Source organism: Pogoniulus pusillus, chromosome 30, assembly GCF_015220805.1.
Source record: "Pogoniulus pusillus isolate bPogPus1 chromosome 30, bPogPus1.pri, whole genome shotgun sequence".
NCBI classification, from domain to species: domain Eukaryota; kingdom Metazoa; phylum Chordata; class Aves; order Piciformes; family Lybiidae; genus Pogoniulus; species Pogoniulus pusillus.
The window spans coordinates 16751909-16776706 of record NC_087293.1 but is presented as its reverse complement, the minus strand read 5'-3'; the positions used below and the strand labels follow the sequence as shown (position 1 = coordinate 16776706).

The following is a 24798-nucleotide window of genomic DNA, read 5'->3' as shown; positions in this document are numbered from 1 at the left end:
CTTCTCTTCTGTCTGCTCTCCTTCTCTGAACTTCACCGAAGGACTGACAGAATGCTTTGATTCCATCATGATGATATCAGCACCTTTTGCTTTCTCTGTGTGTTTTGCTCTTTCCACCTGCCCCTAGGTGCTCTCTCCAAACTATAGCAATTAAAAGCAGCTCTGCAACTCCCTACCCCACAGACTCTTACGTCCCACATATCTCAAAATCTCAGTGTTGTTCCAGAGCAGGGATCCCTGCTCTTGCCCATGTCTGCACAGAACTGACTTCCAAATTAGCAACCATCACAGTAAACACAAGTTTGGGTTTATTTTTCCTGTGTTGTAAACCTTAGGTATTGAAAGATAGTCCTTGTGCAGACTCCTCTCCTGAGGAGACGTGGAAAACACCTTCTGGAACTGTTTAGAGTCTTGTCACTCAAAAAGGATGTGTTTTGCTTTTTAATGTAGTCAAAAGACACACTGAAAAAAGCCTTTAGCTACTTGTTTGGCAAATCTCCACAGTTCTTCACTGCTGTAACCTGTGAACATCTGGATCTTTTCCAACACGGGGACAAGAGGAAGCAGAGAACATTCTGCTCTGATCTCCACCTCCAAAACATGCTGCTGCCATCAAAGCTCCTCACCACACTTCAACCTTAGCAGGGTGCAGCTGTAAAACCCTCCAACAACACAAACTGGGATGGAAGGCAACAAGCCATGAAGAAAATCAGTCCAGAAAAATGAGTCTGCAAAACAATGCCCAGAAGTCAGTTGTAGAATAAGCCACTTAGCAAGTACCAGAATTTGCTTCCTAATCCACCTGTCACATGGTGTTTATAGCTGAAAATAATTAACTGCTTGCTGTTGCTCAACAAGTAGATGTCTACTTGAAATCACTTAATAACAGAAACAACAGAGAGCACCAAGACAAGGTGCTGAGAATTTCAGCTGCTGCCTGAAAACAAAGCTTCATCGCTTTAAGTGCTGTGTTAGCCCAGACTCAGGAGCAAGGGCAGAAAAGCTTCTGAGAAGGATGTTGTTGTTTGGGTGGGAGAAAGAAGACCTTTGCTAAAGCATTGCATGGCATTGTTTGGTGCCAGGAGAACAAGGCAGCATTCTGTCACTCCTTAGCATGCATTTAAAGCTATTTATGTATTGTTCAGCACTAAAAATGGATTGTCAGACCTCTGCTGCATTTATCACTTCAGGTATATCTTTCCAAGGTGAACACCAGAGCATTGTCTTGTTCCTAACCCTGCTTCTCTCTTATGTCTCTGCAAGATGAGATAGCCACAGCTGAGTTCCCCCCAGATGCCATCCTCCTTTCTTCTGCTACAAGGTGGTGGATTTGATCTCTTCAGGGCCTCTGTAGAACCCTGCACGTGTGGGAGCTCTGAAGTTCTGCCTCTTGAATTCCTCTGAGATCTCCAGGAAGGACTTTCCCTTTGTCTCAGGAAGGAAAAACCCGACGTAGAGTGCAGTAGAGATGCAAACCACAAGGAAGGGGAGGTAGCAGAAATGACCCAGGCTTTTCTGAGGAGAAGGAGGAAGAAAACAACACAGTGTTGGTGACATCGGGTCTGATGCCAGAGGCCACTAACCCTGGCACCTGCGGGGACTGACTTCACCCAGGCACTATTGCTGTGCACCCTGGTGAGGGCCTCACATATCTGGTCCCCAGCATGGTTTGGGAGATTTCATATAGCAAGAAGAGTGTCTCTGAATGGCTTTTTCTGTCCTTGTCTCTGTGCTTGTACAGAATGGGTTGTTGTGGTGTTCTGTTGCCTTTTGTTTCAGGAATTACCTCAAGGAATGGTTCTAGAGTAGGGGAATTACTCTAGTCCCAGATGTTATATCTCTAGTCCCAGCTGTTCTCAGCTGAGGACAGAGGAAGAAAATCAGTCATCCACGCCCAAAATTAATCTGCTTCCAGCCTCACATCCAGAAGTGACTGCAGGGGACACGGAGGAAGTTTGGTTTAGAGGAGTTCTGACCACTTTCCTCATAAAGCTATTGGCACCTCTAAGGTGCTGTGTGTCTGCAGCTTATGATGTTCTAGGCCCTTTCTCTTCTCCTGGTCACTAGCAAAGCCTCTTTCTCACAGAAAACACTAAAGGGCTGCAGGTGATTGCTTTGCCCTGGAAACCCACCACAATGAAGGGAAAGGCTGTTCCGACCAGAAACAGGTTGAACCAGAGCAGAGAGCCACAGATCATATAAGCAGCTGGCCGGGACATTTGGTCAAACACCTCTGTGGGGAGGACTCCTGTCACACCAGCTGGAAAGAGAAACACCAAGAGAGTCAGGAACGTTGTTGACATGGGGTCAAAAACACATGACAAGAAGCAATCCCAACGGGCAGGATGTGAGACCAGCAAATTATCCTGACCAGTTAGCAATGCCAGAACAAGGAGTGATAGAGATCAACTGCAGCAGGGAAGAGTTTGAGGTTAAATGGTAAGGATTAGCTGATTATTTGAACCAGCTAATTGAATGAGCTGCTGGGAAGTGTTTTGTAATACACATTATTCTTACCAGGACCCAGCTGTGAGAATAGCTTATCATTGATTCAGTCCTATGGCACTGCAGAGGGTGGGACAAGAAATGAGTGCAAATCCTGTGGCAGCTTGGTTCTTTTCTTACCTGGCTTCCTTCAAAGCCATGTAAGAGAACTGAGCCTCTCACATACTCACACAGGGCACAAACATCTGCACACACACAGCCTGGGTGCTGCTCCCACAGCCACACAGCCTAATGGATGCTACCAAGAACATGCATGTTACTGGCTAAGCAACTCATGTGGACATTGTTCTCCCAGGAACCGCTGAGAAAGTGATCAGAGCATGTAGCCATCACCTCTAGGCTTAAAGAGAAGCACTAGAAATGCTGCTCTACAGCCCTAAAGGATTGGGCAGCAAACCACAACCTTGTTATCTGTTTAAGGCAAGAATCACCTCCAAGTGCCATCAGGAGATGGAGAAATTACTCAGGGAATGGCACAGACAGTCCCTGCACAACGCTGCCTTACCAGGAGCATGCAACCCCCCCGTGAAACAGCTGGGAAGTGCTGGCAGAAATTGCCTTATTGCTTTGAGTGTGCTGTGGGTAAAGAGGGCCTGAGAGTTTCCACACCCCAGAAGTTTCAGTGAAAGCTCTGAGGGAACTGACCTGGTCCAATTCCAAAGCTGAGGATATAGGTGAAAATGCAGGCCATGCTGAGATAAGGCATCCAGCTAATCTGAGTCTACAGCCACAGAGACCAACACAAAGCAGTGAGGGCACTTACACTTATTTGCTACCACCAAACATCCCACACACACAAAAGGCAAAGCCCAGCTCCATTGCACTAGAAGAACTGAGGGAAGTTTGTTACCTGCAGGCTCAGAGCAACCATGAAGACAATTGCCCACACTGCCATGAGGATGTATCCTCCCAGCAGCAGTGGCCTCCGACCAGCGTAGTCTATAATCATGTTCTGCACAGAGCAACACAGTGAAACTGAGCAGATATTTCACCTCTGCTGACATTCCCCACCTGCTTCCTCTTCCCGTTCCAAAACTACCTGCCCAGCTTGCTCTACAACTACTTTAAGGATGTTATCCACTTCGTAGCAAAAGAAGGAAAGAGTCTGCTGGCAGGAGTCAGGTAGGAAGGGTGTTCAGGAGAGGTGAGGATGTCCCAGCTGCAGCCCAAACCCTGCCACTCTCCATAGTGACCTGAAGCAAGAAGGTTGTGGGGCTTGGAGACTTCAGAGAGCACTGATGGTGCAGTGTCTGACAGAACAGCTCCTTGTTAACCTGTCTGGACATGAGTGAGGAGAGCCTGCCTGGCTGCTGGGCACAAAGGCCTTCCTTGGCATGGAAAGCAAAGTAACTCCCAACTTTGTAACTAAGAACCTCCCAGTGCCAGCAGAGTGCATTAAGAGTCTCACACAAGTGACAGATGTGATCAGTTCACAGCTCCCTGTGCCAATGACAACATAGGGGATTTTGTCCTGGGGAATTCCAGCCTCCTTGAACACATAAGCTGCATAAAAGTACATCTGGGGAGAGAAGAGAGGAGAAAGCAGAGAGGGAAAACATCTGCAAACACAGCCCCTTGGTACGCCTGAAGGACCACACCGAGAAGGATTCCTGTGCTGTCATACAGGCTGCTTTGGCAGCATCCCTCTGACTCTTGCCAGAATGACAGGCACACGCTGGCAACACAGCAGCTGAGCTTTGAAGATGTCCCCAGGCAGAACAGACCACTGCTGATCCCTCTGCTGCAGCAGCAGTGCTAAAGCCAGAAGCCTGCAGCCACATCTTGCCAGCCAGCACCGCTGCTGAGCGCTGTCCTGCCGGGCTGCTTACCGAGTCGTTCCCACACAGCTGCATGGCACAGCTCAGCACAACGACGCTCAGCAGCTGCCGCCGCAGGGAGCGGCTTTGGAAGAGCTCCCAAGGGTTCTTCGCCCTTTGGCCTTTAAGAGCAGCCTGCTCTGCCAGCATCTCTTCCAGCTCCGTGCTCAGGTCACTGTTGCCTCTGAGCTTCTGCAGTGCTGCAAGGACAAGGGAACCTCTTAGCTCCTGAACTTCACCTTTAGTTTGCCTGCTGTACAGGCTGAAGGACTGAGCAGCAACTGGTGGCTACAGGAAGGTGCAAGGCAGAGTGATGGTGGTGGTACCCTCACAGAGATGGTGTAGCTGCTTGGAAGGTTTGGAGGAAAAGGAGTGCAAAGCCCTCACCATTGTTTGCCAAGAGAATGCTTCCCACCAGTGCCGTTTAGGCAGCCATGCTTCTGACTCAGGGCTGAAGTGGCTTCTCTGGGAAATTAATTAAGCTGTTCTTGGTAGGCAGCACAGTTTTTCCCAGAAACTAATTCCAGCCTCTCTGTATACAGGGATTTGTATGCTACAAATCTAAGCAAAGCTCTTAATATGAATTGGCTTCAGATGTGGTCATGAACTCTTCAACCAGCAGCTACCTCGCTTCATAGTTACAAAACATTTACCATTGAGGACACAGGTCCTACCTTTTAACTTTAATTCCTTCAGTTACCAAATCAGATCAAAATATTTAAGATTCCAGAATGCTCTTTAGTTTGGAAGGAGGAAGTGATCACATCTTGGGGGTGACATGGGGCACCATTCTCAAAACTCTGGGGCACAAACCCAGGATGCAAAACAAGCACAGGCTCAGCTGCATGCAGATACACATCCAACCACCACCTGGTGCAGCAGCTAAAGCAATTACACTGATGGTAGCACATATTCTGTACAGACAAGATATGGTCCTCTGGTTCAGGAACACAGTGTCCATGGAAGCAGTGCCACAGGCCTTCAAGCTCTGATGTTCAGCTAAGGCTGGCAGAGTCACCAAAGAGAGTGTCTGTGTTGGAAGGAAGTCTACATTTCCATCTGGATACGTTGGAATGCAGCTGCCCTTCCCATGGTCTGCCTGCCCAGTCAGCACATCCCAGGTGCTTGGTCAGAGGCTACCCTCAACTCACCAGAGATGCAGGATTCCTCATCTCCACAGTCAATCAGGAGGTACCTGGGACTTTCAGGGAACCAAGGCAGAGCTGTGAGCTGGATGAGGGCAGGCACCAGGTTGCTAGCCAAAAGGAGTGGCCAGCTCTCCTCTCCTCCCAGGAGCTCCCTAGAGGAACAAAATACAACCAACATAATTGCCACAGCACACTTTGTGACCTGGCAAGAGCCCAGCAGCCCCTGCTGCACAGGGGCACTGGAAAAGAAAGGAGAGAGGTGGTAAGGAAAAAGAAAGATAAAACACCAGAGGGGAAGAGAAGAGAAGAACTATTAAATAAGTATAAACTTATCTTCTTGCTCCACATTACCTGAGTCCAACAACCTGCCCCAGCACCAGGCCCAGGGCTGTAAACGATGCAGAAGTCAAGGCCACAGCTCCTCTGAGCTTCTTTGGGGCACTTTCTGCCAGATACATTGGCTGAATGCTCATGCTGACACCTGGCAAGGCAGACAAACGCTGACCTCAGCTTGTGGACAGAGCAGACGAGGACAAATGCTGGCACAGAATCATGGAATGTTAGGGGTTGGAAGGCACCTCCAGAGATCAGGTCCAATCCTGCTGCCAAGGCAGAATCACCCAGGGCAGACCACACAGGAACATCACCAGGTGGGTTTTGAATGTCTCCAGAGGAGGAGACTCCCCTTGAGGTGGCCAGCTGGACTCTTCTGCTGCAGACTGTGTAACAGCTCATCTCACAGTGCTTGTGACTTACCCAGACCCTCAATTTCACTCTCAGTCACTGTATTATCTCCTAAACAAGGCCAGGCTGGATGAGGCCTTCAGCATCTGAGCCTAGCTGAGAGGTCAACCTGCCCATGGTGGGGAGGTTGGAAGAGATGAGGTCCCCTCCAACCTGAGCCATTCTGTGATTCTAAGAATCCTTACTTCCTTGGATGAACTTCTAGAAAAGCTTCAGTTTGGGTGCTCATGCTGGTGAGTGACAACAATCTTACAGGCAGATAGGGATGGATCTTCAGATCATTTTCTCCCTGAGCTCCCCCATGTGTATTACACAAAACCCCTGCCTGTGTCTGCTTTACAGCCCCTGGAAGCAAAGTGTGGCACCTGTGTGGACACCTTCCTCATTCATGTACCTTCCTGTGGTCAGAGCAGAGGGTTCATTGCTTTCATGTCTTGGATCAGCCCTATTTTAATCTCTCCTCTTTCTAACAGATCCTTGCTGCCATGCTTGCCCTGTTCTGTTTCTCATGTTGCCATACCTGCATTCACACCAGCAAAAATTCTGCTGAGGATAATCATTTCAAAAGACTTTGCCATCTGGCTGAATCCAGACAGGGCTGCAGCTGTGATCACAAAGACATTGTTCAGCAGCAGGGACATCTTCCTTCAGAGAGACAAGAGACAGTTGTGAGGCTCAGCTTCAGCTACCAGGGAAAACATTTCAGATGGCAGATCCAGCCTGCCATGCCTGGCAGCCCATGGTGGGCTGCTCAGCTGGACCACAGAGCATCCTGGCTACTCAAAGCCCTCCCTGAGGGGTCTGTGTGCAGATGGCAGATCAGCAGTTTGGGTGTCTCAGCACTCGCAGTCTGTGTGGTTGATGCAACTAGAGTCATCTCCGACTACCAGCACCACCAGAGGGTGTCCCTGCAGCGCTGCTTTAGGCACCGAAGGCATCTTGAGCTCCTTGCCCGGATCTGTGCCTCTGCACTCAGTTTCTCTTTCGAGTGAAGAATTGCTTCAGATGTGTGGCTGGGGCTGAAACAGCCATTTTCATGTCACAGTGTGAGCCGTGTGCAGCTTGTGTCAGGCAGGTTTTGTGTGTCCCAGCAGGAATTTCTGTCCAAAACTAGGAGTAAGACAAGAGAGCTCTACTGACCCCTGAGAGGCAGCAGTTCTCTCTGGTGCCAGCTCACCACCCTGCCTGCCCCTCACAAGTCAGGCCTTCTGTCTCTTGCTGATGGTGGGCTGTGGGTTTATTCCAAAGCAGAACAAGCTGACATCTCTGAACATCTCATCAGATAAGGAAGCCAAATCCTTCCCAGATCTTTGCAGCTATGAAACAAGTGAGCCATGGCAACCAGAACTCCCCACCCCAGGACTGATGTGTGCTGCATCATACAAGAACCAAGCAAAATGATAGCACATAGAGGAAAAATTTGAGGTCAAGGAGGCAAAATCTAATGTCCTATTAGCTTCTGTTAGTAAAACTAAGTAGCTGGGGGTAGAGCTGTGCATGAAAGCTAGGTGAGGAGAAGTATTTTCCAGAGACTCAAGCACAGGATAAAAGCAGCTGTAAAGATTTAACCTCATGAAGTATTTCAGCCCCAAAGGCAGATACAACAACTGCTCCCTGTGAACCTCCTCTGGTTTTCCAGTGTCCTTCCTACCAATTCCCACAGCTCATTTGGAAGAAACAAATCCCTGGCCTGTTCTGTCATTATTTCCTGTTTAAAAGGATGGCAGAAAGCTGGGGACAAAAGTCATTGGGTAGGTGGTTGCTGTGACATGGAGCTGGGCTGAGATCCTGATGGTACTGCAGCTGGGCCAGAGGTAACTGGGGAAAAGAACAGCTTCCTGCTCAGTTTAGAGACATGAAATGCTGCCAGGTCATGCAAATCCAGCACCTCTTACCTTCCCAGCTTGATGGCCATGGGACCAGCAACGACAGCTCCAATGAGTCCTCCCAGAGGGTATGCAGAGACAGTGAAAGACCACAGCAGCAGGATCACATTGCTCGCCAGGGGAGTGCCTGTGCGCTCCAGCCACGTTTCATTCATGAACGTCTGGATATACTGCAAGGGAAGGACACAGTGCTGCAGGAGCATGGCACAGGTGAAGGACACAGTGCTGCAGGAGCATGGCACAGGTGGAGGACACAGTGCTGCAGGAGCATGGCACAGGTGAAGGACACAGTGCTGCAGGAGCATGGCACAGGTGAAGGACACAGTGCTGCAGGAGCGTGGCACAGGTGGAGGACACAGTGCTGCAGGAGCATGGCACAGGTGGAGGACACAGTGCTGCAGGAGCATGGCACAGGTGGAGGACACAGTGCTGCAGGAGCATGGCACAGGTGGAGGACACAGTGCTGCAGGAGCGTGGCACAGGTGGAGGACACAGTGCTGCAGGAGCATGACATAGAGATGAAGGTCATGGTGCTGCAGGAGCATGACACAGGTGAAGGACACTGAGATCTGTAAAGGGTTCCAGATTAATGGATCTGTGACTCTGTTCCTGCCTCCAAACCTCTGGAGAAGGGCCTCAGTTCTTAATGCATCTTTAAGAGAAGGTTAAGAGTGTACAGCTGTAGCTGTTGGGAAGTTGTGATGGTTCATATCTGTGTGTAGCTCTTGGATAATTTAAATCTATTTCATGGGCCCAGCTCTGAATTTAAGGGGAAGAGTCACTTCCAGAGGATGTATGTTGGGAAATCTTAGGATTAGAGCTGCTAACACAATTGAAACAAGGCTTTTGAATAAATTCTTGTGACACTAGGTCCTGTCCAAGGGTGGCTCTTGGCAGCCTCGGATGTGAGTTATGCAGGGGAAACAACACATCCTTCCCACCTCAGCTTCAGCAGAGCAGGCTGCACGTTTTCAGCAGCAGGCTACTGTTAATGGGCAGAGTGAGGACACTAAGGAAGTGTCCATCTCAGGAGGAGTCTCTTGGCCTGGCAGTACTTACTGAGGTTGGAGCGTTGATGATGGAGATGTTGTAGCCGTATTGGAAAGTGCCTCCAATCCCAGCAGCACATATTGTCAGGATCAGTATCTTGCTCTGAAGCTGAAGCAGATGGATAGAAAGTGTGTGGCTCTTTTGCACAGAATAAAATGGCTCAGCAGGCATTTGGGCCATTCACACTTTGAGAGATGTGAGGTGAAGACTGTAACAGGCTACAAAAGTAAAATGAGAAGTGCCAAAGACCTTTTGGATTGGTAAACTCTCCAGCAGCACAGTGCTATAAATCCACTGCCATCCATAGGGAATTTGGGACTGCTGTGAGGCAAAGGCCTGCAAGAGTCTTTGGTTCAGTGTAGATGCTTAGACAAAGCAAGTGCAACACCGGTAAGGACTGGGGTGGTAGCTGCAGTTAGTGCAGTTCACTATGAAACTCTGTACTCCCAGGATGCATTATTCAAGAGGCACTGCCAAGGTTTGATGACTTTGCCTCGTTCCTAGCTGAGCTCTGCTGGATGGATGGACCTTGTCTGTCCTGTGGGGGAGCTTCTCATGGCCATGTAAATCCAGAGCATTTCTGATTCATTGCTATGGCATTTCTCCAACCTTTGCATGGCAATGACACAGATTTCAGTTTAAACCAGAGGCTCTTTCTTGTGCTGCTTCACACGTGCAGAGCAGACATCTCTCTGCTGAACTTCCTCATTACACAGCTGTGCCTGCAGGTTCCTGTCTTTAGCACTCGATAATGGTGTCATCAACCAGAATATGTTCTGCATCTTCAGTATTAGGATGCAGGTGAAAAATGTGGCAGCACATTCTGGCCTCCTTGAGGTCATTTCTTCATCACTGCTGCCCATACTTATATAGCTACTACTGCTGCTGTGCCTCCCAAAGCAGGGGCAGGTGAATGGGGCTGCTTCATGCAGCACCCTGGGGTCGGGGTGTTGCTATGACTCTGAAGGCAGTAGAATAGGCTATCCAGGCTGGTAACTGGGAGCAACCTGGCAGGCTTGTGAGCTTAAAAATGCATCTTGTTTCCATCAGTGTTACAGCCTAAGTGGGTGTCCTGCATCAGGACCACACTGGGGCTAGTTGTGAAGAGCCAGGGATGCTGTGTAGATTGTAAACAGTTTGGTTGCTCTTTCCTCCTCTGTCATGCTGGTAAGACTCAGGTCACTCCTGTCACTATTGCCTGCACACTTTCCTGTGGGACTCTGCCTTCAAACTGACCTACAGGTTCCACAGAGGAGCACAGCCAAGTGTCAGCAGCACTGTGTCCCCTTGGTCACCTCACCACGAATGAACATCCCTTCCTTGCTGCAGCCACAACTCCCCATTGCTTCATGTCTCTCTCTGCCACCCCCTTCCTGGTCATTCACACTTACTTTGTGCCTTTGTCTTTGCTTTCCCCATCTGACTGTGAGATCCTGTCTGGCAAGCTGTGCTCTGATGGTGTCCTTGGACTGGGAGCACCCTTCCATGTCTCAGGACCATTCTGAGATTGCTGAGAGCCCCTGGTCTTTAGCCTGGCACCTCCTGAACAATACTCTGGTTGGCCCAGGGCCATGATGGCCTTTGCCAGCCCCCTGCTTGCAAACCCCTGCCAGTAGGACAGCTCTGTGGGGGACATGAAGAGCCTGTGCTCGGGCTTGGCTGCTCTCCAGTCAGTAAAGGGCATCTCGGGCTAGACTGTGTTTTGCCACATGAATATGACCCTAGTGACCCTGAGAAAAACTTAGAGAACACAAGGCTGGGGAGCTCTTTCTGCTCTGCCTGGTCATTTTCTCCTTACAAAGCCACCTACCAAAGAAAAGGAACCCTTTGTCCTGTCTTGCAACAGCTCTGAAATCTCAATTTCAGATAATCTTAGATTTCTCCTTCTCTCAAAGCCTCGATTGTAAATAGCTTCCACATCTACCTGAGAAAGGACCTTCTGCCAGGACACAAACAAAGCCAGACCACTCCAGCTCTGCAGCAAAAAGAGGCTGAGCTCTCTCCTGTCCCAGTAAGACACAGGTTCATTTTGCTCACACTTCCCTTGGCTACACCACTCCTTGTTACTGAGGCCTGAGCCAGGATTGCACCTGCTGTCTGCTCTTTCCAGCTATTCTGGTTCTCCTGGGGCAACAGATTTCTTCTCCCTTCAACAGCACATTTCTATTTCCATTACACTTCCTAGGAACTCCTGCTCATTTCCCATCTCTCATCCTAGAGTACATCCCCTATCAGGTCCTGCATCACTGAGCTCCTTCGTGGCCATGAGCTAAAGGAAACTGCTTTGGTTCTCCCTTCAGGACCCACCAGACAGTTCTGTGCTCAGAGCAGAGCTGTGTTTACAGGCTCCCTTCCCAAACCTTCCTGAACTCCTGGTCCCAGGCACTGTGATGGCACCGCCAGGAGAGCCATCAGTCTGTCAGCTGTATCCCAAGGGCTGTGACGAGATGGAGAAATCATTCTACAAGAGCCTGACAGTACCTCCACAGCTTTAAGGAATTGCAAATTTAAAAGCATCAACAGTCACCAATGGCAGTAAAAGAGATTTTTTACCAGTCTCTGCAGCTTGTTCATCCCCTTTGGTAGGCTTCTCTCTGTCTGCCAAAGCCTCTGCCACTCTCAGCAGTGCTCTAAAGGATTATTTAAATCCCCAGCATAGGAATGTGTATTTAGTCACCCATTACATTAGGATACAACACTTGACTTGGCAGGTGTTTTGCCAGCTCATTTTCATGCTCAAAATAGGGCTGCACCTTCACTGGCAAGACAGTTCCACTCATTTAGCTGAGTGTGCCTGACAGTCTGGGGAAATGATTCTGCAGGAGCCAGAGCTGTCTCGACCCTCCTGAAGGTCAGTGTGGTTAAATTCCCTCTCCAGGAGCCTGGCACGGTTGCCCAGTAGTGCTTGTCTGCTTAAGTGTGAGCAAAGCAGCAGCAGACTACAGCTTTCCTTCTGACTGTACTTGCCCTGCAGGTCGTGAGGGGCCTGCCCGACAGATTTCACAGTGCTCACACCCGGAAACCTTCTCTTTGCAAATGCTTCGTTGTACCTGCTCAGGTTTTACTACCCTTGACGGTAGTGAGCAGGGGCGCGGTGCTGCGCCGGGCGCCGCCACTAGGCGGCAGAAGCACAGCACTCCCTGGCCTTCCCGAGCCCTTGGGCTCCGCTCCCAGCGTGCCAGCGGCTGGCTGCCCGCGCACGGGCGGGGGCGCAGCTGCACACAGCTGCACACAGCTAAGGTAGGGGTCAGGCAGCGTGGACCTGCAGCAGGAACGCGTGCCAAAAGGAAAGCTCTGCTTTCTTCCTGCTGGCTGCTCCGGGTGAGGCCAGGTTTGGGAAGATCTCTTCCAGGGAGGAAAACATATTCTGCCCTAGGCAAGAGCTTTCTTCTTTCCCTAGCACCTTAGAAGCTGCAGCTACCTCGTGCAGGTCCTTGTCCCCTCTGGCAATGGCACACAGGCGCTGCAGCCTGTGGCTGCTACCAGGCGGTGTGGCCCTGCTTGCTCCAATCACTGAGATGTGTCATGGGAGCCTTTGAAGAAGATTGGAGTTATTCCATTTCTAGCAACAGCAATTACACTGCAAGAGGAGAAAATGGGCCCCAATTTTGTCTCTGAAGCTTGGATCTAGAGGATTAATCTTGCCTACAAATGCTATAAATTGCAGGAGGTATTTGGAGCTGCTCCCTGGCAGGTTGTGCTATCTCCCAGGCCCAGGCCTGGCTATTTCTGGAAACCCTTCTCTCCCCCCTGTAAGGATCATCACATGAAAGACAAAATACCTCTGTCTGCTCGTCCTGACTCTTGCAGGTCTCACTCAGAAGACAGCACTTAGAGACAAGCAGCTTTCTAGGGAAGCACCCAGCAGGGCTTCTGCTTTCTGGTGGGAACACTGCTCATGGAGCTTAGCTCTTAGCATGGATTCTCTTTGTAGGACATGAGAGCCCTGCTGTCAAAGCAGGGTTCCCAGTTCCAGCACTCACTAATGTCCCTTAGGAAAAGCTGACAGTTTATGGAAGTTCAAAACACTCCAGGAAATGAGCTTCATTGCAGAGGTTTCACAGGGCAGGAGCCCAACACTGACAGGGCTTCTGCTGCCACCCTGAGCTGCTGGGATGCTTCCAGAGCAGAGGAGACACGAGGGCTGAGGCAGCCAAGGGAACTAGCTGCTTTTCCTTGCCAGCTGGGATTTTTGGATGTCAGGAAGATGGCTCTGTGTTCTGTGTTGGACCAGCAGCCTACATCTTCATCCTCCTGATAAACAAGAGAGCTTCTCTGGGAAAACTAAGAAAGCCCAAAACACTAAAAATACCTGAAATTCCCTTTGCTCAGCCCACTGTGAGCTGCAGCTCCTGCTGCAGCTGAACTGTTATCCCCTTTCCTTTCTTCCTTGTATCAGACACTGATGCAGGCACTCAGGTAAAACTGGGTAACCTGAAGACCAGGGAGAACACATAGCTTGGGTGAACATAATCCCTGTTCTCGTGGCAAGAGAAGAGCTTTTGAAGCCTGCCAAGTGGCAGCAAATGTCACTTGAACATTCCCATGAGTGTGTGCAGCAGTGGCCAAGGGTCAGACTCTTCCTCATGTCTTATTTAACACTCAGCTCCGAGTTTCATTGGAGCTGTCCTCTGGCTTATTGAGAGCCACCTGGACTAGGACACGTAGGATTGTAGAATTGTTTCACTTGGAAGTGACCCTTAAGATCATCAAGAGAGGAGATTCAAACTAGATGTTAGGAAAGGGTGGTGAGACACTGGCACAGGTTGCCCAGGGAGGTGTTCAAGGCCAGGTTGGATGAGGCCTTGAGCAATCTGTTCTAGTGGGAGGTGTCCCTGCCTACGGCAGGGTGTTGGAACTGGCTGAGCTTTGAGGTTCCTTCCAACATAAACCATTCTATGATTCTAAGTCCAACCTTCAACCTAAAGGTCCTGTGAAAGCAGCCTCCTCACACACACACTCTTAATGTTAAAGAAGCTTTTTTGTCACAACCTGAACACACATTTTAAGATTAACTTCTCTTGCTTTCATCTCAGCCTCTCAAAAAAAACTATTTCCCAGCTCTTCAACCAAGCACTTCAAGCAGAATCTGATTATTTTCTCTGAACTGAGAAAATAATGGTGACAGAAAGGTTGCTGGCACAAGATTAAAACCTGAGATAGAAAACACTGATCCACCACTACAAGACATAGTCCTGCTCTGGTGAGAGCCAAACTAAGGCTAGGCTGGATGAGACTCTGGCCAGCCTGATCTAGGGTAGGGCATCCCCGCCTATTGCAGGGGGGTTGGAGCTAAATGATCCTTGTGGTCCCTTCCAACTCTGATTCTATGCCACCCCTGACTCCTTGCAGGGGTCTTCAGCAGCTCCTGCTGCTGTTGTGAGCTGAACACAAGCCCTGGGTGAAACAAGCATCAGTTTTCGATTCTCTTCTTGATTTGGCCACGGTGCTTAAAACCTGCATGTTACAAAATACAGGCCCTTGAAGGAGAAGGATATCCCCTGCTGACAGCTGTGGTGCAGAGGACAGGTCACAAAGCAGAAGAATTTAACAAGAACGATAAGCACTGAGGGGTGGGGGAGGAAATAACTGTGCAAAGCAACAGAGGTTTTCCTGCCTGATGTTTTGGAAGAGATGCTTTACTTGGATGCGTGGTCAGGCTCTGCTCAGAGGGATTTAGGTGAGATCTATCTCATGACAGGCCAGATGCAAAGCTGTACTCTTGAAGTAAAAACCAAAGGGAATAAAATTAACATAAACTTTGATTTTCAACAAACCCTGTGCAAACCACATGTCCTGGGAGGGATGAGCTCTGAGTGCTGCCTGCAGTTTCTTTCTAACAAACAAATAAGACCTCTCAACCCTATCCAGTTCTCTATGACTCACTTTCTCCTGACTTTAGCCACATTCTAGGGCTAGCTGATCTAGGACAAGAAAACCTTCAATGAATGAGAAAGAATTTTTATATGGCCATTAAACATTGAAAAGGAAACACTCCAAGGGCCTCAGGCAGTTATGATTGCACAACTTAGCTATGCACAGCGAGTTCATGGAGTCTTGTTTCCACAAGTGGAGCAGAGACTGGTAGTGACTGCTCTCTGGTGGATCCAGAGCTCTTGGCACCTGTTGCCCATGCCACCAAGCACTGAGTCTGAGAGCTGAAATAGCCTCCAGTAAGGTTCCTCTGGCTGTTGTAGCTTACTCATAGGGGAGCTCAGTGCTGCTCGCTCTGAATCTGTTCCCACTGCCACTGCTCCAGAAGTGCAGCAACCTGCTCTACAGAGGGACTAACAGAGATCTCAGGCATGGTGTGCCCTGGGGAGAGCTACAGGGTGGGTGCAGAGCACTTGCAGTCTCGTATCCTGGTGGGGGAAGTCTCTCAGAGTGGGCAGAGTATTTTTGTTCTCAAAGGCAGAGAAGAACTGGGGCTCTGCTGGGGGGGGGCGGGGGCAGAGCATTACTCCAGCCAAGGGGCTCAGGGTTAAGTGCCCAGGGCATAAATTGCCTGCGTTGTGTGCCCCATGGCTCAGCAGGAGGAGCTGTACCAGGCCAGGCCACAGCAGGGCACATTGCAGAAGGTCATCAGGTGAATTTACCAAATGCCAGTGGTGTGAAGGAGCAGAAGGCACACGGCACAGGCTGGGCTCTCGTGGAGTGGGTGGCTGGGGGCTGGTTTCCTGCCCCACCAGCTGCTGACAGGGTGAGCACCCTGGCAGGGGCGCCAAGGCTCGTTACCGCCTGTGCTGACACGGCACAAAGCTCCTTTCATCCTGCGACCCCAGAGAGTGCTGCGCTGGGCAAAATGGGAGCTGCTGCCTTTAAAAGGCATCTGTTTGGTCTTGAAACAATTAGTGAGGGCAGTCAGATCTTGAACTCATTACTGAGCCCAAAACAATTACTATAAAAACAAGCTCCAGATGGGCTCAAAAGGAGTCGGTTTAGTCTTTACTAAATTAGAATGGATTCATGTCTTCGAGTTCCTCTGGCATTTCTGGGCAGGAAACATGAACTACACACCATAATTCACTACAAACAAAAGAGATGAACGCTGCAACAGCCCCAGCAGAGGCTCATGTGCCTCCCTGAGGTTTATGTGCTGTGTACTCACCGGGAGAGTTAAGAGCTTTCCCAGCCCCTCTTTGTTTTCTAACTCTTTGCTATTTCGGTTTGCAGAAACTGAGACAGGAAACTGTTGCGTTCCTGTTGCAGGCTTGAGCTTACCTGCAGCCCCAGGCAAATGCTTGTGTCTTCCGTAGAAGGAGACTGGTAGTGGCTGCTACTGTCTATGTGCAAAACCATTCCCTTTCAGAAATTAGGAGTATTTTGATAGCAAATGAATGCCACCAAAAGCTTGTAAGAAGACAGCCAAGCTTATTGGCTGCGCAGCAGTTCCTTGCTCGGCCGCAGCTCGGAGCTGAGGCGGTTCCTCCTACCACCCTGAGCAGCCGGGTAAGAGACAGCTCTCAGCACTGCAGCGCCTGAGGCGCTCAGGAACGTATCCCCTGGTCCCACGGCACCCACCTGAGCCTCTTGTGTTCTCCCCTCTTCCCTTCCTCCATATGCTGCTTTAACTTCTCGTCCCCTCATCTTCTTCACCAGAAACCAGTCAGAGTGGAGGTGGTGGAAAACACAAAGGTTCCTTCCCCAGCCGGTGATTTAATTTCCCATTAACTGCAGGTTTAAAGGGAAATCTCAAGGCTCATTAAGGCTCTGATGACAGCGCAACCTTCTCCTGCGGAAACCCAACCCCAGGCCCATTCATCCACATCGAAGTAGGGGCTGGAACGTTAGACCCGACCCCTGCGCACGGCAGGCGGGTCTGGGAAGCACGAGCAGCAGGGCAGAAGGTGCCAACTTCATGCAGGCCTCTGTCAGGTCTTGCTTCAGAATGCTTTGTAATATATCTGACAGGCTAATGCGGGGAGCAGACACCCTTTGCCCTCGGGGCTGAACGCAATACACGTAAGGGCATCGTCACTGCCCAGGAAATCCCTGAGCTGGTGGCAGATTCCTGGCTCCTGCCAGCGACCTTGTGCCACCCGCTGTGACCTCGCACAGCTCAGGGAAGCGCCTGTTGGCTCTGACCGAGAGCAAGCCAAAGACCTTCGAGCTGTATTGAAGGCGAGACCCTTTGGAGCGGTGAAGGAAATGCCCCTCCCGCCGCGGGACTCCCGGCGTGCCCCTGCCCTGCGGCCCTCAGCAGCGCGTCCCTCTCCCTGCAGGCAAGCGGCTGCCCTCGGCCCGCCGCAGCTCCTTGGCCGCTGGCTCGCACACGCAGGCAGGTTCCAGACCCGCAGGACGGGCAGCCAGGGGCCAGCGCCGGCTCACAATACAGCCTCCTCAGCTCCAGCACCGGCGCACAGTGCAGCCTCCTCGGCTCCAGCACTGGCTCACAATACAGCCTCCTCGGCTCCAGCACCGGCGCACGGTGCAGCCTCCTCGGCGCCGGCGCACGGTGCAGCCTCCTCGGCTCCGGCGCTTCACTCCGATTGGCTCTCACCTACCTTTTCCCTCCTCCGCCATCCCGTAGCCGCCCGTCATAGGCGCTGCCATTGGCTGCCATTGGCTGCCATTGGCTGCGGGGGCTCGCCCCGCCTCTCGGGGCGGTGCCGCAGGGGCTCTCCGCTTCCCGGCCCGTCGCCTGCCGCAGCGGGTCCGTTCCGGGTTGGCGGCGGGCGGAGGGACGAGGGCGTGAGGCGCGCTCCTATTGGCCAGCTCTCGCCTCCCGTCGCGTCGCGATTGGTCGGGCGCAGCCGGCGGGGCGTGGCGCGGCGGCGGCGCGTGGGGGCGTTAAAGGGGCGGCGGCGGCGCGGGGCTGCTGCGGTGCGCCATGGCCTACCAGGGCTTCGCGCAGGAGTACCTGGGCATGCCGGCCGTGACGCGGGCCTACACCACCGCCTGCGTGCTCACCACCGCCGCCGTGGTGAGGGCGGGACGGGGCCCTGCGGGAGGAGGCTGCGGGGGAAGGGGGGAGTCCCCGAGGGGGGGCCGCGGTTGGGGGGAGCCGGGGTCTGGCTAAGGGCCGTGGATGCCCGGTAGCGGGTGGCAGCTCTGCCTGTCTCTCACAGCAGTTGGAGTTCATCACCCCCTTCCAGCTGTACTTCAACCCCGACCTCATCTTCAGGAAGTTCCAGGTGAGGCCTTGACTGGGCTTCGGGCCCCTTCTTGCCCCTTCCCAACAGAGGGTGGGTGCCACAAGCTGGGCCCCGAGGATGGCCAGGGAGTGCTGTATGGTGCCGAGGGGCATCTCTCCCACAGCTTCAGCTTTTGCTGGCTGGAAGGAGCTGGGTCACCAATGTGGTCTTCCCTCGTGCGGCAGACACCTGGATGGAGGTGGTTTCTTCCAGCCTTCCCCTGCCGTACACTGCCTTGCCAGTTCCTTTTTGCCGTTACCTGTCTCCTCCTTTTCCACAACGCAGAGGGGTTTGGCACGCTGGCACCAGGCTGGGTGGAGAAGGCTTTGCTGTAGAGAGACAGGACCAGTGATTTATTTTGGCTCTGAGTGCTGAACTGTGGCTGTGTGTGCCTTCTGGAAGAGCAGAGGAATCATCTTTCCACATCTGGAAGGGCAGGATGCTCTGATGTGAGCAATGGAGAGAGGTCCAGTGTCAAGGTGGTGCAGCTGTCTGGTGCCCTGGGGTAGTTGTGGGTGGAAGGGTGCATGACTGGGCATCCCCAGTGGATAGGGTGATGGGGAGAGACCTATCTGTCCACCTCCTCCTCTTCTCTCTCTTCTCTTTCAGATATGGAGGCTGATCACCAACTTCCTCTTTTTTGGGCCCCTGGGATTCAGTTTCTTTTTCAACATGATATTTCTGTATCCTTTGGTCTCAGTGAAGCTCTCTGCTCCCTTTTTGGCTTAGATGCAGCTCCCTTCATCTGTCTTCCTCCCCAGGCTGACTTGTCTTGGCAGCAGGCTAGGGCTGGGGATTCTTCCTTTGGCTCTTTTGGTCAGAACCGAAGCCATTCCCCCAACAGCTGTGGCCACCTCCTGCACTTCCATGTCTGCTTGCTGCAGAGCAGCCCCTGCCAACAGGCTGAAGCAGCTGGCAGTGCTGCTGTGCTCGTCCTGGAGAGCAGTGCCTATGCCTGGGGGGAGATGCCTTCCTTTGCTTGGGGTCAGTGGTAGGAGGTGAAGCTTGCCCTCTTCTCCCTGGGCTTTGGCCAGCTGGCTGACAGCTTCCCGCGGTGCCGTAGCGTGTAGCTGGCTTACTCCCCGGGAGGTGGTGCTGAGGACACCCGGCGTGGCCAGCGGTTGATTTCCTATACTGCAACCCCTGCTTCTCTCTCAGGTACAGGTACTGCCGCATGCTGGAAGAAGGCTCCTTCCGTGGCAGGACAGCTGACTTTGTCTTCATGTTCCTCTTTGGGGGCTTTCTCATGACAGTATCCTTCTGAGTTGGCTCTCTGGTGCCTCCCGAGATGCCCTGGCTGTGGTGGGCTTCTCTGCCAGCTCTCTCTATCCCAGCTGCAGCAGGTACCTGCCTGCTGACCAGGACAGCTGGCTTGTGAGCCTTGGTGCCACGGAATAGAGAATCTTGTTATGCCCCAGGCCTGCCAGGCTCATCCTTGAGGCCTGGGAGAGCTCTGCTGAGTGTGTAGAGGGACACCACTCAGCCTCCTCGTCTTGCCCACCCTTGTCTCCTGGCTGGTGCCTGCCCCAGAACGCTTAGAGAGGGAGCAAAACAGGGGAAAAGCTGCCCACCTGTGTGCTGGTGTCTGGCACAGGGAAGGGCTGCCTGCTCCCAGAAGAGGATGTGTGACTGTGTGCTCAGGGAGCTCACCCTGAAAGGAAGTCCCTTGAAAAACATTCCAGCTGCAGCAGGGTGACTGTGTCTGAGCCCTGGTGGGTGGAGCAGGCTGGAGCACTGCTATCACCAGCATGAGGCTGGCTCAGAAAACGCAGCTGCAGCTGCGAGGAGGAACACAGAGCCCCAAGGCCAGGCAATGGGATGCCATCAGCATGTCAGGCAGAGTGAGCCGAGCACAGCCCTTGCAGCCTGTCAGTGCCTGGGGGTACCATCACACATGTAAAGAAGTCCTTTTATTGTAAGACCAAATAGCCTAATGGGGGAAAACATTGCAAACAGAAAACCTTTTCTGCGTGTCCTCCTGCTGTCTGGTGCAGATGGCTCAGAGTGCTGCTCCCCCCACAACCTCTGCACTCCCCTGGCTGTTGGCCAGCCTTGGGTGTTTGGCTAAGTCAGGTACCTGCAACATCTCATCCACACTTGCGCGAGGTGGATTTGGAGTCCAGCAATAACAAGGGCAGTGGAATTGTTTTGGCTCTGTCTGTCTCCTTGAGCTCTGAAAGAGAGCTGTGAATTAGCAAAGCTGCCTCAGTGCTGAGATTGTTCTGTGGGAGGCAGATACTGCACACTGGCTGTGTGAGAGGCTTGTTCACGTGGGCCACGTCCAAAGTGCTGTACGAACGTGAAGGCCCTTCTCTGAAGGTCACTTTGCAGAGGCCACTCCACAACCTCCCTGCTCTGTGGTGGCTGTGGACCGCAATCTGCATGTGCTGCTCCAGAATGTCTTGTTCTGAGGTGGCAGGGAGGGCAGTGGGGTCAAAGGGAAGGATCAGTACGTCTCTGCTAGCCCAGGAAGGGGTTGGTGACATGGGCCAGGTCTTGCGTGCTGTGATCAGCTGCATGTAGCTGTGGGTTTCCTAGCCACAGGGCCCCCTGTGCTGCCTGGAGGTGTGGTGCACAGGGTGGGCAGCTCTTTCCTTGACTCTGTAGTTCCCAGCTGTTTGGGCTCTTTGCCAGCCTGTTTTTCCTGGGCCAGGCTTTCACCATCATGCTGGTGTACGTGTGGAGCCGCCGGAACCCCTACATCCGCATGAACTTCTTCGGGCTTCTCAACTTTCAGGCTCCCTTCTTGCCCTGGGTCTTGATGGGATTCTCTCTGCTCCTGGGCAACTCCATCATCATCGACTTACTGGGTAGGTCTGGGAACAAGGCAGGGCACGTGGCATGCTCTGTTCTCAGGGATGCTGCTGGTGCACCAGCACCATTGATTGGCTTCAGCTGTTTGGGTTTCCTGACGTGAGCTGCCTGAGGCTGCTGGGTGGACATCCTCGTGGCTGAGTTCTTGCTTGCTGCATCTTCCCCAGGAGCATAAATTGGTCCCAGCCAACAGCCTGCCCTGTGGCAGGTGGCTCTGGTGGAAGCTGGAGCATGAGTACGTGGCTGAGGGTTTCTTGGAGCTTCATCTTGCTTAAGCTCCCAACAACTGTGGTTCAGCTGGCAAGGGAGGCACAGCTGGGCCTGACCTTGCTGTCATCTCTCCCCAGGGATTGCAGTGGGTCACATCTATTATTTCTTGGAAGATGTTTTCCCAAACCAGCCTGGAGGAAAGAAGTTGCTGTTGACCCCTGGTTTCCTGTAAGTAAAGCTTATTCTTTCTGGGCTTTGCTGGGTTGCTTCTCAGCCTTGGTTCAGAGCCAGCTGTGGTCTGTGAGAGCCTAACCATGGGACACTGTTGCCTGCTGGTAGCATCTCACCTTGATGGTTTATGCCTCTGCTGCAGAGAGCAATGGTGCTTTGCACTTGATATACAGATGTAGACATTTTAGCCACAACATCCCCAAGCAGCTCTACAGGCAGGGGACAGAGTGGCTGAGAGGGACCTGGGGGTGCTGATAGAGAGGAGCTGCAGATGAGCCAGCAGTGTGCCCAAGTGGGCAGCAGAGACAGTGGCATCCTGGGCTGGCTCAGGAGCAGTGTGGGCAGCAGGGCAAGGGAGGTTCCTCTGCCCCTGTGCTCAACACTGCTCAGCCCACACCTTGAGTGCTGTGTCTAGTTCTGGGCTCCTCCATTCCAGAGAGATGTTGAGGTGCTGGAAGGTGCCCAGAGAAGGGCAGCAAGGCTGGGGAGGGGCCTGGAGCTCAGCCCTGTGAGGAGAGGCTGAGGGAGCTGGGGGTGTTTGGCCTGCAGCAGAGGAGGCTCAGGGCAGAGCTCATTGCTGTCTGCAGCTGCCTGCAGGGAGGCTGTAGCCAGGTGGGGTTGGGCTCTGCTGCCAGGCAGCCAGCAACAGAAAAAGGGGACACAGCCTCAAGCTGTGCCAGGGGAGGTTCAGGCTGGATGTGAGGAGGAAGTTGTTGTCAGAGAGAGTGATTGGCATTGGAATGGGCTGCCCAGGGAGGTGGTGGAGTCGCCATGCCTGGAGGTGTTGAAGCAAAGCCTGGCTGGGGCACTTAGTGCCATGGTCTGGTTGGGCAGGGCTGGGTGCTAGGTTGGGCTGGATGATCTTGGAGGCCTCTTCCAACCTGGTTGTTTCTGTGACGTAGACAGGGTCCATGAAGCACCTTTGCTAGTAGCAGTGTTGTGACTGCTGGTGGAGATGCTGGCTGCAGGCAGGATTGCTTTCTGCTGGATTTCTGTGGCTTAAGAAAGCAGAATGTTCTGCTTTGTGCCAAGGATCAAAGCTGACCTAGAGGTCAAGCAGGTTGGTACTGCCATCACTGCTTACTGAGCTGGGCAAAGGAACAGTGAGTGCTGGTGGCTGTGGCCCACAGCCAAGCCCTGGGAAAGGCTAGGGTGTCCCTAGGAGGCCTGGGGGCTTATTCTCAGCTTACTTTCCTAACCTGCCTGCTTGGCGGGATTGGCATGTCCCTTGCCAGGAAGGTGGTATTTGACACACCTGAAGAGGACCCCAACTATAACCCTCTCCCTGAGGATCATCCAGAAAACCAACCTAGAGACCAAGACCAGCAGCAGCTGCCACAGTAACACAGGAGACTCCTGCATGCAGCCAGCCTCCTCTCTTCTGGCTGGACTTGTGCCGCGGCCCAGTGATGCTGCTGGGTCCCCACCTGTGATGTCTGTCTGGGTGACTCATCTTCCCCCTGCACCAAGTGGTTCCACAGCTTCGCACACAGGAGCTGAACAACGCTTCTGAAGGAGTCCTAGGGCCTGGGAGTTGTGCTGGCTCCTCACCCTGTGGGCTTCGAGTACCAAAGGAGGTGTTAAAGCAGTTCCTCCTCCTGCTGTGTGCCAGGCCACTCTTGCCCTCTGTACAAAGGCCAACGATCCTGACTTGCTTTTGTGAGACCTCTGTGGGCTCTCAATGTATTCTCTGCTCTACCATGGTAGAATGCAGCTCAGCCTCCTCCTTTCCTTTAAGTCCTCCACTCCTCTGTTGTTGTCTGCAAAGAATCTTTACATTAAAGTCCTTATTTTTCAGTGCGTGTCCATCCCTGCCCAGGGCAGCGGCAGCCACACACCAGGGCTCTGCTCAACGCTGCCAGGCTGCTTCCTTGAGCTTTGCTGCCTTTGATGGGCAAAGCACAGCTCAGGCTAACTGGGAGAGGTCCTTCCCCTCTTCTGTCTGCAGGACTGCAGAGCATGAGAAGGGTGGGAGGGCATCTAGTTGGATAAAAGGGTGCCTGGGCTAGGACAGGGGGCAGAGCTGGACACTTGAGCCTGGCAGTGGCTGGAGGCAGCACTGGACCCTGGCAATAAAGGCTGTCTGCACATGCAGTGGGATTCCAGTCGTGGTGAGTTCTTGAGTCCTGAAACAGCTGGGTTTTAGGAAACTCAACAAGCTCCTCCCTGCCATGCAAAGCTGTGCTGAGGGATTTGATCACTTTTGCTCAGGCAGCACCAAGCTGTGCTCATCCCTACCCCTAGGCCCATAGTACAGCTCCCCCGCTCCACTCTCTGGGCTTCCCCTGAAAGCACCTCTTTCATTGACACGTAGACTTTGTTGAGCAGGCTGCTTTGCTGCACTTACACTGCCTTCTGGGGAAGACCTGCACAGATGAACTTCTTCTCGAAGACACAGCAGTAGCAAGGGCTAAGCAGCCTCACACAGCTCCTTGCCAGGTGCTTTGCTCATGACCTAGTAACAGAGTTGGGCTTTCAGTCCCTGGGAAAAGTTTGCCTGCAAAGGCTGCAGATATTTTACATTGCTCCTGAAATGAGATGTTGCAATGCAGATGCTGGGCTAAGGTCTTAACTAGGGTACAGCTCTTCCTTAGTAGCCCTAGTTCATGATAAAACCTGGTTCTCACCTTTCTGGGACTGTGCTCCCTGGATGTGGGAAGACAGTTCCTGCAGCCTCTCTAGGGCTTCAACAGCAGGAGGTACTTGGAAGCTGCAGTCCTCCTGTGTCCCTTTGCTTGCTTAGCTTGTGGTGAACTTCAGTTGAGGTTGTTTGTGCAACTCAAAAATTGCACCACAGGTGCTAGCTGAAGGCCCTAGCAGCTCCATGCTTGTTTGGGTCACACTCCCTAAGGAAGCTGCTTGCAGAAGTGCCTGATCATAACAAAGAGGCTGAAGTGTCCTCAAGCAGGAGTTTATGTCCAGGAGAGAAAATACATTTTCTGTATGGGAGGCTACAGTGCAGGAGCCTCAGGTTCTTGTCTTGCCAAAACCACCTTTCAGCCTCTAAGAAGGAATGATGGGCAGGGTACCACTCTGCCACAGGAGCCTGGGATTACACTGCAATAACATCACTGCTAAACTGCAGCTTTGTGGTCCCTGCAGACTAACATCTGGAAAATGTTGCCTCCCACCTGGGAATCACAACTGGCTCTGCTATTACTCAAGTCTAAACATGATACATTAAGGCCAGAAAGTGGTTTTTTGTCTGTGCTTAGCAGTGTGGGTGGCGCTGCAAGGATCATAAAACCCCTTGGCTGTA

At 52.3% G+C, this 24798-nt stretch overlaps 3 protein-coding genes across 6 annotated transcripts in view; 2 read left to right on the top strand and 1 right to left on the bottom strand.

Annotated features, from left to right (window-relative positions):
* CHCHD10 (coiled-coil-helix-coiled-coil-helix domain containing 10) overlaps positions 1 to 24798 on the top strand; it is a 123308-nt gene that overhangs the window by 53544 nt on the left and 44966 nt on the right. The window lies entirely within an intron of this gene.
* LOC135188659 (solute carrier family 2, facilitated glucose transporter member 11-like) lies at positions 286 to 16931 on the bottom strand. Of its 2 annotated transcripts, XM_064168224.1 has the most exons (12): positions 16672 to 16931; positions 9160 to 9258; positions 8110 to 8270; positions 6735 to 6859; positions 5822 to 5951; positions 5474 to 5622; positions 4335 to 4522; positions 3914 to 4024; positions 3356 to 3457; positions 3151 to 3226; positions 2133 to 2260; positions 286 to 1515 (listed from the first exon to the last, which is right to left on the bottom strand). In XM_064168224.1, exons 1-12 carry the CDS (start codon positions 16735 to 16737, stop codon positions 1315 to 1317), a joined length of 1536 nt encoding a protein of 511 aa, XP_064024294.1. In that variant the 5' UTR covers positions 16738 to 16931; the 3' UTR covers positions 286 to 1314. The 2 variants fall into 2 exon arrangements, with proteins under 2 accessions (XP_064024294.1, XP_064024295.1); XM_064168225.1 differs by lacking the exons at positions 5822 to 5951; positions 6735 to 6859.
* On the top strand, positions 17937 to 22981 carry DERL3 (derlin 3). 3 transcript variants are annotated; one of them, XM_064168707.1, is made up of 7 exons: positions 17937 to 18073; positions 18219 to 18284; positions 18894 to 18967; positions 19443 to 19536; positions 20892 to 21094; positions 21446 to 21536; positions 22775 to 22883. In XM_064168707.1, exons 1-7 carry the CDS (start codon positions 17981 to 17983, stop codon positions 22787 to 22789), a joined length of 636 nt encoding a protein of 211 aa, XP_064024777.1. In that variant the 5' UTR covers positions 17937 to 17980; the 3' UTR covers positions 22790 to 22883. The 3 variants fall into 3 exon arrangements, with proteins under 3 accessions (XP_064024777.1, XP_064024776.1, XP_064024775.1); XM_064168706.1 differs by having other exon boundaries at positions 17938 to 18073; positions 18222 to 18284; positions 20899 to 21094; positions 22775 to 22981; XM_064168705.1 differs by having other exon boundaries at positions 17939 to 18073; positions 20899 to 21094; positions 22775 to 22981.